This window comes from Ipomoea triloba, chromosome 1 (assembly GCF_003576645.1).
Source record: "Ipomoea triloba cultivar NCNSP0323 chromosome 1, ASM357664v1".
In the NCBI taxonomy this organism is placed as follows: Eukaryota; Viridiplantae; Streptophyta; class Magnoliopsida; order Solanales; family Convolvulaceae; genus Ipomoea; species Ipomoea triloba.
This window is the reverse complement of record NC_044916.1, coordinates 15028101-15047782: the sequence shown is the minus strand read 5'-3', so window position 1 is coordinate 15047782 and position 19682 is coordinate 15028101. Positions and strand designations below refer to the sequence as shown.

Genomic DNA, 19682 nt, shown 5'->3' with positions numbered 1-19682 from the left:
ACACTACACAAGGCTCCAGCGCTGCAGTCCAGTTCGTCAAGAAAGAGATGGACGACTGAACCATAGCATTGCAGTTAAAAATCTCCCCTTTCCATACTGTTGCATTTCTGCTGTCCCATAGACCCCAACACAACACAACAAATTTACTTTTCATATCTTCATGCAAGGTGGCTATCAAATTTAAAAACCATTCAGAAGTAGTACCTTGAGCATTAACAGAGGAAGAAATTCCCAGATTAGTCCACATACTCACTGCATGCTGGCATTCCATAAACAAATGACAAGTTGTCTCCTCAATCTGACCACACAAATGACAAACTAGTGAGCAATGAATGTTCTTTGTATGTAAAACATCACAGGTTGGAAGTATAGACATGGCAAGCTGCCTATAAATGTTTTATATCACACACTTAAAACATTTTATTGATTTTTACACTTTATTATTTTAAAAAGTTTACAAAAGGCATTAAAACTCTAAATTAAATACATTCTTACAAATTTTCACTTATTTATATTGATGTTTATTATTCTTAATTTTATTACAATTTTTAATAATATATTATATATATTTAAAGATTTTAAACAAATTTTTGTTCATTTATATATATATATATATATATATATATATATATATATATATATATATATATATATATATATATAAACATAATAAATGTAAACATAATAAATGTGAATGAAGGTTATACCCCCAATTTATGTTTTTTTTGTTAAGTTTTTTTGTACATTATGCTATAAAAGTTGTACTACATAATTGTAACACCCCACTTTTTCCACTTAAGAAAATACGGGTAATTTTTCTTTTTTAATTACAAATAACTTTTTAATTCCCCAAGATGGCTAGGGCTCTCGTTTTGAGAAGACAAGGTTCCAAATTTTTGAGTAGGATAATGGAAGAAGATGAATAAGTATTTTTTTTAAAGTGCACGAAAAAAGAGAGAAGAAGAAGAAGGAATGAAGAAAGAATTTCTTCTTCTGATCTTCTTGATGAAGGAATGAATTTATCAAGGCTAAAGGTGAGTACAAGGATATAATCATTTTAAATGAAATAGTATAATGACATATAATGGTGAAATAAATCACCATTAAGCAAAATGGTTATAACTCCCTAATCACTTTTGTAACCACCAATCATCATCTATCATATATATAAATATTAGTGTATGTAAGCTACTTACGTATGTTTTTTAAAAAAAAAAAAAAAAAAAAGCTACGTACATATGATATATATATCTTTTACAAAATTCTATTTTATAAAAATTATTATGTACGTATAATATATATGTATACTTCTTATGTAATAATATATATATATTTATATATTTAATGACTACGTACGTATGAATCTTTAAATAAAAAAAAATATTTTTATATATTCTTTTATATATAATAGCATGATGTACGTATGTTTATTTAAAAAATAATAATTTATTTGCTTAGTACATACGAATATAAGTATATCTTGATTTTCTTATGGGTTAGGTATAAAATAGTAAGGTGCTTCAATTAAAATTTTGTAGAGTAATATATGCATGTGTTAAATTATCAATTATGTATATTACATGTATATGCGCATTATATGTATGTACTCGATTAGTTATATATTATAGGGCCGTATACAAAATGTATTTTTATGAGTACTATACCGTATGAGGAGTAAATATACATGTATGTATGTTTATTTTATAGTGTATATAATTAATAATATAAATTAATTAGTATTCTTGAGGTATTATGTATGATGTTTGGGGATGAGATAAAAGGATTTTATTTAAATCATTAAAGTGTAAGATGAGATTTCATGCGTTTAAGTACAAGTATGGTTTTGATCAAAATATTGATTTACAAAATTATTACTTTATTTTGAGCAAAAGATTTATTTGAGCCTAATGATTTCTATGGAAGCTATGTTAGAAATATTTTTGAGGTATACTCAATATTTGAACCCAAGTGTGAGATTTTGATAAATTGATTTTTGGATCAAATACGATTAAATGATCTTTTCAAAAATGCCATTTTTGTAAAATTGAGAATTGAGGATTAACAAAACTATTGCCTTGCAAATTTATTTATGTGCAAAAAGAAAGATTTTTAATCATAATTATTTTCAAGTTATGGAAGCTATATGAAATTTGTGAATATGTGGTTGAAATTTAATTATTGTTGAGGAGTGCCCGTAAGGAACAATCCTCGGGTACTAGGGCACTATGGTGTGTCCTGTTGAGGCGGGTCTGTGTACCCTAATTAAAGGAGTAGTCAGTAGAAACCTTATCCTGGCTACTAGGGTTGGTAACTTCCCGTTGAGGCTTGGAATCCTCATTCGGGGGTGTGCACACTTAAGGTTAGAGTCCGGTTTCCATTAGAAATGGGAAATGTGTGTAGTGTTCGGTTGTGTGGGAAGCACCGTTCACTAGGGCCTAAGAATAAAGGACCCTGACCCATTTATGTGTGATTGATGTGCTTCCATATGTATTTTGTGGTGTGCAAGTGTGGCACAAAAATAAAGTTTATAAGAAAATTTTATAAGTGATGATATTGTGAAAAAGTTCTAATATGATTACTTTACCTTATACTTACAAAATTGAAAATATTTTTAATATGGCATTGCAGCCAAGTTGAGCAATTGGTAAAGTATTTTTCCCTCATCAAATAATTGTTTTCTTTAATTAGGGGCAGGCAGCCCCTTACTTAGCATGTTATGCTAACTCCTTTCTCTTTGTTATGTTGTTGTTGCTTATTTGAGTAACAGGAAATAGTTGATGAAAGATGAAGTGGCAAATGCACTAGGATGAGTTGCAGTTGGCTTTGGAAACTTAGTGATTAAATCTTTGTATTCAGGACTTGTTTTAAGATCCTATTGTTTAAGACTTATATTTGAGAACTTATGAGCTATTGTTTTGTGGATTAGCCTTAGCACTTAGGTTGTTTAGTTGCCTAAGTGTGGTGGTAGTACCCTCAATAAAGTTTGTAAGCTTCCGCATTTCGAATTATGTTTTAAGAATTACTTATTAATTGGTGAAAATGAGAAAAAAAATAGGCCGTTTTTGGGGGTGTTACAATAATATTTTGGACAAATATATCCCTACCGTTATAACTTTCGTTATCTTTTCCACTATTGTTACTATGCACATGCCCCCACCATATATTTTCTTATCTTCTTCAATAATAATAATAATAAAATAATAATAATAATAATAATAATAATAATAATAATAATATACACATTAAATATTAGAGTTATATGTTAGTTAATTTTTTTAAAATATAAATATTCAATTTATAAAAATATTTTACATTATTATTATTATTATTATTTACTATATTAAAATTTAAACAAATTTAAAATTTTAATACAAAATACTAATATTGAGCATCTATTTTTTGCGCATCGCGCATAAGAAAAACTAGTGTGTGTGTGTGTGTGTGTATATATGTGTATATATATATATATATATATATATACATATATATATATATATATATATATATANCCCCCCTCCCAGTTACTGTATGTTGACAGGTTAGTAATAGGCAAGCGTGACGTTCAAAGGGTTGTGCCGTCTTTGAAGGGATGGTCGACGAAGATGTTAAAGGCAAGGGAATCCTTGGAGATTACTTATGGTGGCTTTGGACTTGGGCGGTTGGATGCACCACTTTGCCAGGAGAACAACCCTGGTGTGTCTATTGGTCAACAGCTTATCGTGGGCAACAGATCAAAGGTATTGTAATAGAGCACTAGTGCAAGTTTCGTGTTGTATTATTTTTAGTTTTTTTTTTTTCAGATTAAAGAATTTATGCTGACCAGTTCAAGTTGTTGTTAGTAATCAAAGATGGGAACTATCTACGTGCAGAATAGTACAACACTTGAGATTAGTGCAATTACTCTAAAACCACTACTCTTATATGACTACGGTTTATTATACATTACTTTGTCTTACAAAGTTGGGTTTAACATGCATTCCTCTGTGTTGTTAGTCTCTTGTTGACAGGTTGGAGGAGAAAAAAACAATTCTTCATTCAGCAGTCCAAGACATTATTGAGCTAGTGCATCAATCACCAAAACTAGCTCAAGATTCTGAGTTATTCCATTCTGTGTTTGAGAATGCCCAGAATTTAATGGCTTTGAAGCCTGGAGTAGCACATGATCCTAGCCTAACATCTGACCAATTCGATGATGATTTTTGGGATAACCCAGATAATATACTAGCGCTAGAGCAAGCTGAACAGGCTGCGCAAAGGGGGAAGTCATTGATGGACGCTCCTACTTTTAGCTTAGGGTTATCGCAGGAACAGACAAACTTCAATTGTGCTGACGTTTCGACCATTGCAAGGGGGTATGTTACCCCTCCACCACAGGTTAATCACAAAACTTAAACAATGTATTTGTTGGGGTTCAAAACACAGATTAGTGACAATGATCTTATTGCAGACTACCATTCGTTTGGGGGGCTCACATAGTGCATTGTCGGGGGAATTAAAGTTGGTACCTTGTGACCGTAAGGGAAAATCACCGTTGAACACCAGCCCCCAAATGCTCACGGGTTATTTGAGCTCTACGCTAGTTGAAGTGTGTACCGTCCTATGGGATTGGATTTTTGACAACTCCAGGCTGATTTGTAAGTGTATTTTGGAATGCATTGCACTTGTATTTCTATTTGTGGAACCACTAACCATGGGAGGGTGTTTACTTTCCCAGTGGTGAGGTATTGTTCTCGTACCATGGACAGAATGCACTATGGCGGGACTTTCGGACTTTGCAACAGGGCACACATGTTTCTGCTGCAGTCGTTGATGCATGGTCTAGTCTGTTGAATGCACCGGTAGAAACAAGGAGGTGGGGCATGCCGTCGCGCTTGTTTGCATCGTTATCCACTACGGTACGTTCTTATAAAAAACAGAACTACCGATTAAAGTTCTATATGGTTCACCTTACAAACGTGGTTTTTGTGGAAACAGCAAGGCACGGTGATCTCTGCTACTGCTGACCGTGACGAAAGGCTAAACTGGTTCTCGAAACGCCTTAATGCAGATCTCCGGTCATCAAAATATGTTGGTTGGAGTTGTATAGACTTGGTAAGTTTACCACACGTAACAGGTGAGTGCACATCCATGCATTCTGGATGGTTTGCAACATTGCTTTGTTAAGATTAATGTTTTCTCACTCGCAGTTTGTTTTCCCCATTATTGACCGTGGACACTATTATGTTATGATCGTCTGCACAAAGAATCGAAGGTTTGATATTATAGATAACTGCTCGTCTCGGTTGTCTAACAAACAGAGATAAGGGAAAACACCTGATAATCTGGTATTTCTTATAGTCGTGCTCTTCTAGTGTGGGGTGCATGTTGGAGAATGGAATTTATACACTGGTATGTTATAAAATGCATGTGTTTGGTTATCTTTGCAGATTGACTTGCTTGCCTCGTTCCTAGAGCTCAATGGCCACCCCTTTCGTGCTGTTTTGGTCCGAAACTTGGAACCCAAGAGGTTGCAGATGGGTTGGCAGGTCACATCTAATAAGCATGACTCTGGAATTTATACCATGTGTCATATGGAGTTGTTCACTGGACAACGGTGTGCTGAATTGGACTATGGGTTGGTAAAAGGGGATACATGGCAGATTCTAAATCTTCGGAAGCGATACATGCACAACATTATTATGTCAGCAAAAAATGTGCACAAGGATGCAATTTCCACGCGTGTTGCACAGTATGGGCGTTTAAGATCGGGCAATGCTTCCTAGTGGAATCAGAACAGTTGGAGGCTATGGGGTGGGATGCTTTTTGGGGAATTGCTATGTAGTTCAGCATTATTATTATGTTTAGACTAGGACACGATTTATGGGTGTTAATGATTTGCACCTTTATTTTGGAGGCACGTGCAGTTGTTTGCACTGTAGATTTTGGAATCATTCTATTGTGTTTTTAATCATCTTAATGTGTTTTGAATAATTACAGTGTGCATTCAGGGTTTGTGTTTTTCATTTTTATTTATTGTTTAGTATAGTCTGAACCAGTCCTAAGATCCTTGGGTTTTTATTTATTTGCTTTTGATCTTATGAGTTATGAATATTATATTATATTATATACATAATTTTATTTTTTTTTACTTCGTGCATGGTTTTTATTTTTTTGCGAAATTTAATTTAAGTGTGATGAGAGCTAGAGAACTTGGAATCACTTAAGTACTTTAAGAAATGCAAGCATCATATGAAATAATTAACTTCTAAAGAAATAATAAGCAATCGCATCTGCATGTGTTTACCCAAGAAAAAAAAACTACAAATGCGCATCTGCATGTGTTTACCCAAGAAAAAAAAACTACAAATGCTATATAGGCTAGTAAAAAAAAATACACAATTCATTTTTATTTATTGTTTAATATACTCTGAACCAGTCCTAAGATCCTTGGATTTTTATTTATTTGCTTTTGATCTTATGGGTTATGAATATTATATTATATTATACATAATTTATTTATTTATTTTTTTACTTCGTGCATGGTTTTTATTTTTATTTTTTGCCAAATTTAATTTAAGTGTGATGAGAGCTAGGGGACTTGCAATCACTTAAATAGTTGAACAAATGCAAGGCATCATATGAAATAATTAACATATGAAGAAATTCAACAATGGTCTCTGCATGTGTTTATCCAAGAAAAAACTAAAAATGCTATATAGGCTAGTAAAAAAAAAGTACACATTTCATTTGTATTTATTGTTTAATATAGTCTGAACCAGTTAACTAGGATGATTATCATATGCTGGTGAGTATGCACATACACACCACTTTAACCCGTTGGACAGTTTCGGCTATCGTGCCGGGCAAATTGGTTACACGATCTACACAGTCGCTTCGGCTTCTTTGACTTTTCGATTCCTTTCTCTCTATTGCTCTTGATACGTCTTCCACTACCTTTATTTTTGACCTTCAATGGGGGTTTTATGGTCACGATGTCTGGTGCACGTGTCTCACAGAATGCCTCTATAACACCTTTGTTGCCCTTTGCAAGTTCCTGAGTTGCTCCGTCCTGTGTGAATTCTTCTTTCAACCCCTTAATTACCTGCGTCATGCGTTCCAATCGGTCCGAGTCACCACCAACTAACCCAATACATGAATAAATATCTGACCACATTTTTTTCATTAATAATTTTGTGGATGAATCCCTTGAGGTATGTTGCTCCCTTGTGGTTAGATGCTCCATGCAAGATAGTTTAGTCCACCTAGGCACCACATACTGGTTAGGGATGCACTCTAGCCGTGCATCTTTGAAGACCAAGAACATGTGTCTGCAAACCATACCCAAACGATTGAATAATCCACAGCTGCATAAAACACTATTATCTGCTGGACTATGTTTCACACAGAAAATTCGGTTGCATTCCTCTTTAATGTCGTACCAGGTAGAGTCTCCATCTTTGCGAATCTCAACTATTTGACAGTAGAAGCACCCCGCAATTATTTCTTTTTGAACCTCGTAGAAAATCGTAATAGTGTACACTGTAGCCGCGTGTCGTTCAAGTAGTAATGGTGTCTCGTAATCAGGGAAGTAACCCTCACATTGAGCATTTCGTTTAGCATCACTATGTCGTTGTGCGTCTATTGCACTCTCGTACTGGAAATAAAACTCCACTAGACTAGCGTTTGGGGATGTGAATTTTCCAAACGCACTTTTCTCTGCTTCAGATCGTGATGTAGTACGGATCAACCCACCCATGAACACATCTCCAAAATATGCTGGAATCCAAAATTTCCTGAGCTCAAATAAATGACATAGCCATTGGTTGTTGGCCAGCTTGTACTCTTCCATTAGTGTTTTCCATTGAGCTTCAAAGTCCTCAACGGATATTACCTCGTTCCAAACAATCTTATTTAACTTCTTCCGAAATACCTCGTCTTTTGCTAGTTCAGGCCCCACTTTTTCACTCACTTTTGTCATGATATGCCACATGCAGAAACGGTGGCGGCATTCATTAAAAACCTTAGGAATTGCAGTCCTCATAGCTAGGTCTTGATCTGTAACAATATAAAGTGGTGGGTTACCCATTGCGGCCTTGAAATTGTCTAACAACCATGTGTATGAATCTATGTCTTCCTTTGTGAGCAATCCTGCAGCAAATGTGACGCATCTTTTGTGATTGTCAACCCCCGTGAACGGCACAAAAACCAAGTTATACCTGCGATCACCATAACTCAACTTATTAATGCACAACAAACGAAATTAATTGTGATGCCCAGATTATCAAAACAAACACACGATGCTCATATCAACTAATGCTTTGGAACTATAATATTAAACACGTACTTGTTAGTACCGTATGTTGCATCAAATGATACAACATCTCCGAAATGCATGTAGTTTTGCCGTGAAATGGGGTCAGACCAAAATAGTCGTGCAAGCCTGTTTTCCTCGTCAAGGTAGTAGTTGTAAAAAAAATCAGCATTCAACTCTTTCTTGTTGCGAAGTTTCTAGATAACTATTTGTGCATCTCCACCCTCAATATATGCTTGTAAGTCACGCTTGAAGTTACAGAACTCCATGCTTGTTGCCCCCACGTTATCATACCTACCAGCCACCTCTTTGCAAAGTCTAAATGTTCGCGTGGGTCCTATATTTGCCTTTGCACAGTTGGCAATAAGTGTTTGTTGCCAGATATCAAGTTTTCGATTTGCACGCAAAAATACTTTGGATGCATCTGTTGTCAAATAATGGTTGTGCTTGTTTTCAAATATAGAAACCAAAAACTCTCCGGTGTTGATCTTTCTGAAACCTATCTTGGCACCACAACCAACCCTATTGGAGGGTCGTCGCCTACGTTGTATAAGACCTCCACCATCTTCTCCTTCCCCATTTTTGTGCTTCTTTACACCCCCACCTTTATATCCCTCACGGCTGCAGACTAAATATTTTGTTGTTATTTCTCCTTCCCTATTTCTCTTCACGGTGCTTTGCCTGGCGTCGAATCCACTTAGGGCGGCATAACTCCTATACAGTTGGACACCCTCTTCTAATGACTTAAATTTAAGACCAACATGTGGCACAGATGCACCCTCACAATTGGGCACCCAATACTTGGTTCTTCCTGGAGATATCTCCATTATGCAAGGTTCAACAGCAATTTGAGTTGTTTCTCCTGCATTCCCGTCTGCCAAAAAGTTCGATTATTAAAACAAAATACAAATAATAAAATTAAAGCCTACACTGTTGAAGCAGTGCACTGCTGTAGTAGCAGGAGAAAAAAACCAGCGCCAAAAGGAAGGGAAAAACAAATCACACAGTATTTATAAACTGATTAATTGTTCCAGTAGTGCATGGTGAAGTTGCACTACATTCTCACACAATACCACCATTCTACTATTAAATAAAACAAGATCATGGTTACATATCAACAATCAACGTACTATTACTAACCTGAATGCATGTTGGCGAGGATGGTGATGGCGTTCTCTTACTGGTGGCAGGAAAACGATGTACGTGATGTTGCAGTCGTTAGGATGGTGGCGAAGTACTCTTACCAGTGCCAAGAAAACGATAAAAGGCCTCTTGTAGTCGTTTCCCAATCAAAACTCACTACCGCAAAGATAGGAGTTCAACTACCAGAAGGATCGTATAGAATAGTATTAAAATTAAAAAGGAACAGGGCATTGCCGGACATACCCCTATGTATTCAGTTTAATAGTAAACGGTGCGATTATCCTAATTAATTGTAAGCCATTAGATCACCACAAATCTATGGTTAGTACAAGTTCTCAAGTTTGCATGGTAAGGGAGGTTTGCATCTGAAAACCACCCTCTATATATATATATATATATATATATATATATATATATATATATATATATATATATCAATGCATGATTATATAGGAGAAATTCATTATAGTTGACATTAAAATTAATGTTTAATTTACACTTTTCTAAAAACAATTATCTAAATACTTATTGTGGTTGGTATGATACTAGGTAGTAGATACTACTTTTGGCTGAAATTATTCTAAATTTTGTTAATTCACTTTTGGATAGGTTTGTCATTGTCTTCGTCTTCATTGCTTGTCCGATTCTTTTTTGTTGGTAGTGCCTCATGTGAAATTCGGTTACTGGTGCTAAGTTGCAAAAAGAACATATTTAGTGTAATTAGTTTTGTTACATTAAAGAAATAGATCCATGAAATCCTTAGTTGATTACCTTATATTGATATTTATAAAATTGACCCCGTCATTTTTTAGCCATTGATTATATTAGATGAATGAATCAAATTAGTTAACACTTATCATGAGAAATATATATATATATATATATATATATATATATATGTATGTATGTATATATTACATTCCTAAACAAGTGATCTCATTGGAATTCTGTGTGTTGTTATTGTGGCGGGTACAGAAAGCTTTAGTGTGGTATTGCAGGGTTGAGTTTTGTGATTCCTGTGTTCTGTGCAATAGTGTATGTTTTTGTGTGAAGTTTATACTGTATAGGGAGCAACTACATTTTTAGGGTAATTACGAATGGTTGTGTTTTCGGTGATCTGTGCAATGAAACAACTTCTTCTATGCTATAGCAAGCTGTTTGAAAATTTAGGTCAGGATATGCTTTGGTTTAAATGATATGTCCAATGTTGTATGCTTACTCTCTTTCTTTTGTTATGTGCAACACTTAGCGAATGATTGTGCTAGCAGGTTGATTCTGCAAATAACTGGTCCCGATATGATGTCCACGGTCTTATGTTCATTTCAATGCTACCATGTGTGAATGAATATGATGTTTCTTAACCGGACGCACTGTGGTCCGGGACTATTCGGGGGATGAGTATTTAAATACTATTTGTGCACTCTTCCTACTTTTATTGTGCATATGCTACTCCCCCCCCCCCCCAACATCCTTGTACGATTGCCAATGTGCACAATGGAAATAACTTCAACGCACAGAAGTAGACAATCCATTCACACAAGTAACACAGTCACGACAGTGCATAGATCGCCTAGCGTAGTTGCACACGAACACCTCTACTATAATTACTCTGATTTAAGTCTAAATAGGTGCTTAGACACGAGTAGGAAGGTGCACAATCGAGTTCATTGAATAAATCATCAAAACCCACTATGATGGCATCCACAAAATAAACAATTACATTAGATTCTCAGTGGTCTGAACTATGTAATGAAATAGGAAGAGTTGACAATCAGCGCACGGTTGATTTGCTAGACACTCCCTAAAATCATGCAAAATCTCTTAAAATATTAATTTTCAACTTTTTTGTTTGAGTACTATTGAGCACAACGAGTCAATAAGTTGACTCCACTAAGATTCGAACCCACTCCCATCATCCATATGGGAGTGTTAATCGGCATTGGATGCGACTTAACCACAAGGTTTTTGGCATTAATTTTCAACTTTTAAAAGCACAATCCAAGTACATGTCTATCCCTGCCCATTAAACTAATAATGGAATTCAAATAAAATTCAATTAAATCCTAGCCATTATTTGTGTCTAGATCAATGGATCAAAATTGTTCACAAGGACTCATGGGAAGGCCGGGTGGATTCACAGGAACAATGTCATATATATATATATATATATATATATATATATATATATATATATATATATATAAAGAGATCATATGCGAAGGTCGAAGGAAAGCTTTAAGTAAAAAAAAAAAATAGCGTTAAATCTCAACTATAGATCTAGTCTAAATCAACAATCCATAATTATGAAGAATTAAAAAAACACGTGGTTGCATTATTTTAATTTTGAGTAGGTAAGTTTAGATGTTCTTTGTCTTCGAGTGCACAATTTTTCCTTCTTTGAATGCACATTTTTTTTCTTCGAGTGCATATTTTTCCTTTCTTCGAGTGCATATGTTTTGTCATAGTGCATAGTTTCTCCCTTTGAGGCTTTGAGTGCACACTTTTGGCCTTCGAGTGCATATTTATGTGTCTTCAAGTGCACATTTTTGTGCATTCAAGTGCACATTTTTGTGCATTCAAGTGCACAATTATGTGTCAATGTTTGTTATCTTTTGCATTCTTTTCAATAACGTATAACTAAATTTCTAATGAAATTTGTGAGATTTAAGAACGATTTGTAAGGATAATTGCTTCAGTAACACTTACGTTAAATAACTTCACTTTTTGGTACCATAAATTGCTTCAATTGCACATCTTTGTGCATTTGAGTGCATAACTTTGGCCTTAAAGTGCACATTTTTGTGCCTTCAAGTGCACAATTATGGACCAATATTTATTATATATCTTTTGCATTCTTTTCAACAATGTATAACTAAATTTCTAATGAAATTTGTGAGATTTATAAACGATTTGTAAGGGTAATTGCTTCAATAAAACTTAAGTTGAATAACTTCCTTTTTTTAGTACCCTAAATTGCTTCAATTGCACATCTTTGTGCCTTCAATTGCATAATTTGGCCTTCGAGTGCACATTTTTGTGCTTCAAGTGCACAATTATGGGCCAGTGCATAATTTTAGCCCTGAAGTGCATATTTTTATTCCTTCAAGTTCACAATTTGGCATTGGAATGCATATTTTTGTGTCTTCAAATGCACATTTTTGTATAAAATTTTTATTTTAAGAGTCATTGACCACATTTACCCACACTTTCGCACGAGAACTCCCCTTCGCAACTGATCCTAAACTTCTATATATATAACTTTAATGATGTAAGAACAATTTTGTCTGATTAAAAAATAATAGTACAATATTTGTAAAGTAATTTACAATTGTACCATTATAGAAATACTGACAAAAAAATATTAATGCCACAATGACCTAAATCATTCCAATAATACAAAAGGATAATTAAAATATCGAGTCTTGTTCTAAATAATAAAAAAAAGGATTAATTAAACGAAAAAAAAAAAGAAAAATAAAACTTAACCTAGATTTGTTTTTAAAGAAATGCAAAAAAATGATTTTCAAGGTTCCTTATTTAAAAAATTCATTGAAATGAATTTTAAAAATACAATAATGTTTTTCTTACTTCATTTTAAAAATTGTGCAAATAAATATTTTTCTTCTCATTTTCCACCTTTTACAACCCGTTTAGTTGGAGGGAATTAGAATTTCACTTCCACATAATTTCGAAGATAAGCAAATTTCTTTGTTTGGTTGGACAAAATTGCAATTCCCTTATTTTCATGAAATTAGAATCTCATGTTCCCCTTGCTTGGTATTTCAATTCCGCATTTGTCAGAAAGAAAAAAAGAAGAAGAAGATAACATTGAAACAAAATTACCCTACTCTTTTCTAACATTTTTTTTTTGAAGATAACTCTTTTCTAACATAAAAAAAAAAAAAAGAGGATATTCTTGATACAAAATTACCCTTCTATAATATTTTTTGGATGTAAGTATTTAAAAAGTTTAACATTTTGTTATGTTTAAGTAAGTTGTGTACTTTTATTTTTATGAAGTTTTTTAGATGTGAACTTGTGAAGTTTAATGTTGCATGATTAAGTAAAATTCGAAAGTTGTTTGTTTGTTTGTTTGTTTTTAAGTAAATTTTGAAAGCTATTAAATATGTTATACTGATATAAGCTTATATCAAATATGTCCAAATAACAACCTCATTGCATTATAATTTTGACCCAAACTTACTTGTTATTTAAGATTATTATTACTCACTTCATCCTATTTTATGTGTCTGGTTCGGTTAACGAGGCTTGACTGAAGTTATTTTTAATTCAATTTTTTATAATATTAAATTTAGTATTAGTATACAAAATTTATATATTTAGAAATTACACTAAAAGTACTATAAAACACAAAAAAAAAATCAAATTTAAAAATAAGTAAATAATACTAAAGAAAATAAAAAAGAAGAAATAGTTGGTTTGACGAATGAATAGTAAGTATGATAGATAAAATGAGACAGAGAGAATAATATAGTAATAGGACATTTTAGTCTTTATATTATTTATTCAATTTCAATTCGCATGAATACAAACACAAAATTTAAAACTTTCAATAATTTTATTCTTGCAAACAAAAAAATGAAAATTTGAATTTCTACTTTATTTGATAGTATCCATTTCCCGGGAAATTGCAATTTCTTTTTTCCTTTAATTCCGTCTTTACAACCAAACAACCCATTTAAGTTTTTTTAGTAAATGGCCCTAAGAATTTTTTATTAAAAATGAATGGGAAAATTACACTTTTCGTCCTTAAGTTATAAGGTAATTGCAGAATTTGTCCCTAAGTGTTGGTTATGCTCACTTTTCGTTCCTAAGTTATCAATGGTGTTATACTTTTCGTCTCTTTACTAATAAAATTTTAGAGACAAAATTTGCTATTTTAGTATAACTCAGGGATGAAAAGTGAGCACGAAATGACGAAAAATGCAACGCCAATAATAACTTAGAGACTAAAAGTGAGCACGACCAGTACTTACAGACGAATTCTACAATTGCCCTATCATTTAGGGACGAAGAGTGCAATTTTTTCAAATGAAATTAAAAAAAGGAATAAGTGTCAAATACACCATCCAGCTACACACGAAGTCACCAAATTACAATTAGACAACTGAACTAAAAAAATTACAATTGAATCAATGAGCAACGTAAATTCATACAATTTAATCTAAAATGACTTGTTTATTCGTTAATATACGGACGTGTCGATTACGGAATTTAAAAATTTAAAATAACATAATTATAATTTTGTTGAATTCAGTGAAATAATTGCAGTTTAATGTATAGTTGTATGTCTTTTTTTTTTTTTGAAAAAATTGTAAGTCTTATTTGACTTTTATTCTTTTAATATAAAAAAACACACAGTATGCAATTGCTTTTCCCTCTTCATTTGAGGTGAAAGTATCTCTCGTTGCCGGTTTCAAAATTGAAACAGAGAGGAAAATGATTTGCAATATTTGAATTGGGTGCTGGTCGAAACCCTAGCTTTGAATTCTTGTTAAGATGAATAGACATTGTGTTTCAGCTTCAGCAGGGTTCACACGCAGGCATTTCAATTCTTTTCACCACCGAGGCAGTAATCCATCTCTATTTCCACTATTGAATTTCTCGTATTATCGTTGTAGCGTCAACCCACTGGTTGCAATGGTATATTTCTTTAGTTCTCAAACTCTTAACTGCCATGATATGGTTGCTTGTCCCCCTTCGATGAATCTTGAGTTGTATTTGCAAAATCGCCTATCTGGGTTTAAGTATGTTAGCAAGCTCGATGAAGCCCTTGCTTTGTATGATCAAATGCTTCGAATGCAACCTCGACCTTCTATAATTGAATTCACGCAGCTGTTGAATGCGGTGGTGAAGATGAAATGCTACTTGGATGCTGTTTCTTTATTCAACAATATGCGTGTATTAGACATTCAAACCGATGAGTATATACTGAACGTTGTCATCAATTCTCTTTGTTGTTTGCGCCGAGTTGATTTGAGTTTTGCAGTCCTCGGAAGCTTCTTCAAGAGTGGTCATGTGCCCAACGTTACTGTCTTCAGCACCATACTAAAAGGGCTGTTCCTTGAAGAAAAGATTCGGGAGGCTTGTAAACTGTTTCAGAAGTTGTTTGTAGAGAAGATATGTGAGCCAGATGAATTTCTGTTATCAATAGTAATTGACGGCCTTTGCAAAGCAGGATCCACTGGCATGGCTGTTAACTTACTTCATCTGTTTGAGGAGAAAGGAAATTGTAAGCCTGCTGTTGTAGCATATAGCACTATTATTGACAGTTTGTGCAAAGACAAAATGGTGAATGATGCTCTTGTGCTATTTGCTGAAATGATTAAAAAGGGCATTGCTCCCAATGTTGTGACCTATAATTCACTGATTCGTGGACTTTTCAGTTTTGGTCGATGGAAAGAGGCTGTAGGGATGCTGAAACAGATGGTGGACTTTAGGATTTGTCTAGATGTGCATACATACAGCATTTTGGTTGATGGCTTCTGCAAGGAGGGAAGGATTGAAGATGCTGTGAAAGTCATAGAGGAAATGATTCAAGACAGGGTTGATCCTGATGTCGTTACATACAATGCATTGATGGACGGATATTGTTTACAAGGACAAATTAAAAATGCAGTTGAAGTCCTAAAGACCATGAACTGTAGGGGATGCAAACCTAATACTCGTAGTTATAACATTCTGATGAATGGATATTGCAAGATTGGGAGGATAGACAAGGCCTTGCAAATTTTTCAAAATCTTCCCCAAGAAAGGTTGAAGCCCTCCACTGTTTCCTACAATACTATATTGCAAGGTTTATTCCAAGCAGGGAGATGCGATGCTGCCATGAAGCTTTTCAATGAGATGGAAGCTAGGAACGAAGGTCTGAGTCTTGTCAGCTACAATATCCTTTTGGACGGCTTCTGTAAGAACCATTGTGTAGCTCAAGCACTTTCACTACTGAGTGTAATGGAAGATAAGGGTTTGGTTCCTAATATAAGGTCCTACAATATTGTCATAGACGGACTGTTCAAAGATGGAGAGCATGGTAGTGCAGTGGACCTATTCAATGGCCTTCGTTCTAAAGGTTTGCAGCCGAATGATATAACTTATACTTGCGTGCTAAGTGGACTTTGCCAAGAAGGTCTGCTAGAAGATGCAAAACATCTCCTCAGCAAAATGGAGAACAGTGGTTGCATGCCCAGTAGTGTGGCATACAATGTTCTTGTTCGTGGATTTGTTAAAATGCATGAGCATCGTGAGGCCATTGTACTGTTGCAGAAAATGTTGAGGTATGGATTCTCACCTGATAATAGTACTTGCGAGATTGTACTTGATTCAATCCTGCGGGAAGGACAAGATTCCACTCTTCTTCACATGATTCAAAATACATTGGAAAATGACAAAATGGCCAACCCTTAGTGGAAGTGTATGTATTTTGGTGTTGTACATGATGTCCATATATTTTATTGAAGGTAAGTCTGTAGTTATTCATTTCCTTTGAGTTTCTGCGTACAAGTATTTCTGCTTTTGAAAATTTGACAGGGTTGAATTCTTAGGTGGTTGGAAACTTCTCAATAATATATGGGTTCAGAGACAGGATCAGAAGATGTAAAGGATATAACCAAATCATCCCCTGCAAATGAACTTGAAATGGAAAATGTTGAGGTATTTTTAGCCAACACCTAGATCTAAATATAACCAAACAGCAAAAAAATGTAAGATTTATAGGTTTTCTTCTCTGCTAAAGGATTGAGCTTTGAACTGGCATTACCTGATTATTATTGTTGTTTTCTTGTAGATGTTACCTCACTTTTCAGATGTCATCAAAACTCCTTGAATCTTGTGAACATGGTATGCTCCCTTCTTTTTTCTGTTTTCTGTTTCTGTTTTCAACTTATGATTGCAGAAAGAGGTTCTTCTCGTAAATAAGCTTAATTACCTCTTACATTCTAAATATGCTTCTCAAGCCAACATGAATCCCTACTATCTAGTGTCAAAAATCAAACAATAAAATGCAGACCAATTTGCTATATCACACAAATGCAGACAGCACCCAATGGAAGAATTTTGGACACAATAGGCCTGTTCTTGTGAGCTTCTTATTTAGGATGTATATGCAGCAGCAGCAGCATATAATTTGGAGCATACAATTATTACCCAGAAACTGGAATTCAAAGGTTTTGTTCCTCTGTTGCAATTTCTCAATTCTTAGTGAGTTTTCACACATTGGTCTTGCTGATGAGAGCATGCTTTGCTTGTTTAAGTTCATCCCACTGCACTTCGTCTAGTTCTCTTTAATAGCCTTGGGTTAAACCTAGCTATTCTAGGATTAAGTTGCACCTTTACGGTGTATGGACAACAGCAGCATGAAATAATTTCTCTTTAAAATTGTGTATTTCAGATTGAAGATGGCAGGCCAGTATTGGGATACGATTTCCTAACTATGAGTATATTATTATCATTCCATATTTCCATTTCCTGGCAAGTATGAACAATCCACAGATCATTTCATGATAGCATGCTTAACAATATAAATGAAGATTACAAAACACTGTGTGACACTGTGACAGAATGCATACTAGTAAGTAGTAATGATATATACAGTAGCAGGATGGCGCGCAATGTGCTCAGCAAAATGCCTGGTAAGGTTCTTTGTAAGGCTGGTATTGGGAAAAGTAATGTAGTAGACCACAATACTAGTTTGTGAATAGATGTGGACAATCTATAAAGAAGGAATAGTTAGGTTCATTTATACCTACACACAATAAAAGAACAAAATATTATAGAATAGAATCTTGTTAGCCACAATAACTTGGCAATTCGTGTATACAAGTTCGTTTAGGTTAATAGGTTGAAATTCTTAACACAAACACGAATTGTAAACGGATTGATACGATGGACACATTTATTATTCAACAACCAGTACATCAGCAGCTAGGCTTGTTTAAGTAGTAATACAAGATCCTAACTAACAGAGGTAAAATGGCCATTTAGCCTCTTCTAACCAACTTAATAGCTAACCACTTTATTAAACGCTGTGCTTTGGAGCTTGGGTCGTTACAGTATGCATAAATGCACCACATACTGTTTGGAAATGCATCATACACCATCATACTTAGTGGTGCATTTTTGAACATTTTGTGGTGCATTTATGCGTATCTAATGGTGAGTGACTGCACGGGAAGCTCTGTCTACACGAAAACTTAACCCTATGTTCTGTGTTTAATCTGTTTAGTGTGCACAACTGCATGAGATAAACTCGTGTAGTGACTTGGCCTAATGTAGTAAATTCATCTCATTCAATTTGATTTGTCTTGAATCTACAAATTTTCAAAATATCATTATAAGGGAAGTGATTGCTAGCTAACCAATACTTCCATTACCTAGCAAGCATATACAATGCACGCTCTCATTGAGTAGGTAGTGTGCACCACACATACTCATCATTCATTTTCTTTCATGCATATAATTTATATGCATTAACTAAATCCCCATGTAAGTCTTTAGGATTTTTTTAGTTTTTAACTTTCCCTTTATATTAAATAACAATAAGTTCTTAGTGGGTTATAAATGAGTTTATGTAAACGGATTCATGTAAGTGAGTTAACATGATAATATTAACGGGTTAAACGACCAGGTTCTTAATAGGTTTAACGGGCCAACTCGTTAATATACGAGAACATAACGGATTCTTAGTGGGTCAATCCGGTAACGACATGAGACATGTTAACAATAAACACTGGTATTTTTGTGTCCGATTTCGTATCGATAATTGCCAGGTATGCATTTTCACGAGTTTTATACTGATTGGACCAGCACAACTTTTTTTTTCACATGGCATCCATTGGAAACCAACATTTAAATCTTCCGCCTTGTGTAATTAAGTAAGATAACAGTGATAGAGTGTTGGAGCCGGAAAATGATTGGTGATATAATTCCATTCAATTGTGAATGCATTTGTAGTAGTACACAACAGGGGAGTGTTTTGCCAGACTTGATTTCAATGTAACCATATGGAGTTGTTAGTAAAAAGTGTAGCATTTGTTTCACCTGTTAGAAAAATACATGCGCAGCGAAAATATCAAATCACTTTCTCTATGATTCTATGTAAAAGAGGGATTTAGAAGGATTTTATCCTTGAAGCGTGCTTTGGCAGAGTAAGCCTCTAGTCCGTCCACCGGTCGGGCACGCGAGAACTCCCAGAGATTTCTACGTGAACACTAACCATTATTGAATTAATTCG

The 19682-nt window shown here is 34.3% G+C and overlaps 3 protein-coding genes across 5 annotated transcripts; 2 read left to right on the top strand and 1 right to left on the bottom strand.

Moving 5' to 3' along the window:
- Positions 1 to 3525: 3525 nt before the first annotated feature.
- LOC116000955 lies at positions 3526 to 4392 on the top strand. Its single transcript, XM_031240867.1, has 2 exons — positions 3526 to 3737; positions 3994 to 4392. Exons 1-2 carry the CDS (start codon positions 3603 to 3605, stop codon positions 4390 to 4392), a joined length of 534 nt encoding a protein of 177 aa, XP_031096727.1. The 5' UTR covers positions 3526 to 3602.
- A 2416-nt stretch (positions 4393 to 6808) lies between these two features.
- On the bottom strand, positions 6809 to 8373 carry LOC116000861 (protein FAR1-RELATED SEQUENCE 5-like). Its single transcript, XM_031240756.1, has 2 exons — positions 8324 to 8373; positions 6809 to 8195 (listed from the first exon to the last, which is right to left on the bottom strand). Exons 1-2 carry the CDS (start codon positions 8371 to 8373, stop codon positions 6809 to 6811), a joined length of 1437 nt encoding a protein of 478 aa, XP_031096616.1.
- Positions 8374 to 14858: 6485 nt separating this feature from the next.
- On the top strand, positions 14859 to 18227 carry LOC115996957 (putative pentatricopeptide repeat-containing protein At1g12700, mitochondrial). 3 transcript variants are annotated; one of them, XM_031236416.1, is made up of 5 exons: positions 14859 to 16911; positions 17031 to 17104; positions 17238 to 17290; positions 17486 to 17616; positions 17841 to 18227. In XM_031236416.1, exon 1 carries the CDS (start codon positions 14954 to 14956, stop codon positions 16856 to 16858), a length of 1905 nt encoding a protein of 634 aa, XP_031092276.1. In that variant the 5' UTR covers positions 14859 to 14953; the 3' UTR covers positions 16859 to 16911; positions 17031 to 17104; positions 17238 to 17290; positions 17486 to 17616; positions 17841 to 18227. The 3 variants fall into 3 exon arrangements, with proteins under 3 accessions (XP_031092276.1, XP_031092264.1, XP_031092269.1); XM_031236404.1 differs by having other exon boundaries at positions 16996 to 17104; XM_031236409.1 differs by having other exon boundaries at positions 16996 to 17104; positions 17458 to 17616.
- The last annotated feature ends 1455 nt before the right edge of the window (positions 18228 to 19682 follow it).

Bases quoted from the DNA above. Each gene is read 5' to 3' on its own strand.
- LOC116000955 (XM_031240867.1), top strand. From the start codon at position 3,603: ATGTTAAAGGCAAGGGAATCCTTGGAGATTACTTATGGTGGCTTTGGA. The intron at 3,738-3,993 runs GTATTGTAATAG...CTGTGTTGTTAG, and splicing joins TCGTGGGCAACAGATCAAAG to TCTCTTGTTGACAGGTTGGA.
- LOC116000861 (XM_031240756.1), bottom strand. From the start codon at position 8,373: ATGCATTTCGGAGATGTTGTATCATTTGATGCAACATACGGTACTAAC. The intron at 8,196-8,323 runs GTACGTGTTTAA...TGGTGATCGCAG, and splicing joins GCAACATACGGTACTAACAA to GTATAACTTGGTTTTTGTGC.
- LOC115996957 (XM_031236416.1), top strand. From the start codon at position 14,954: ATGAATAGACATTGTGTTTCAGCTTCAGCAGGGTTCACACGCAGGCAT.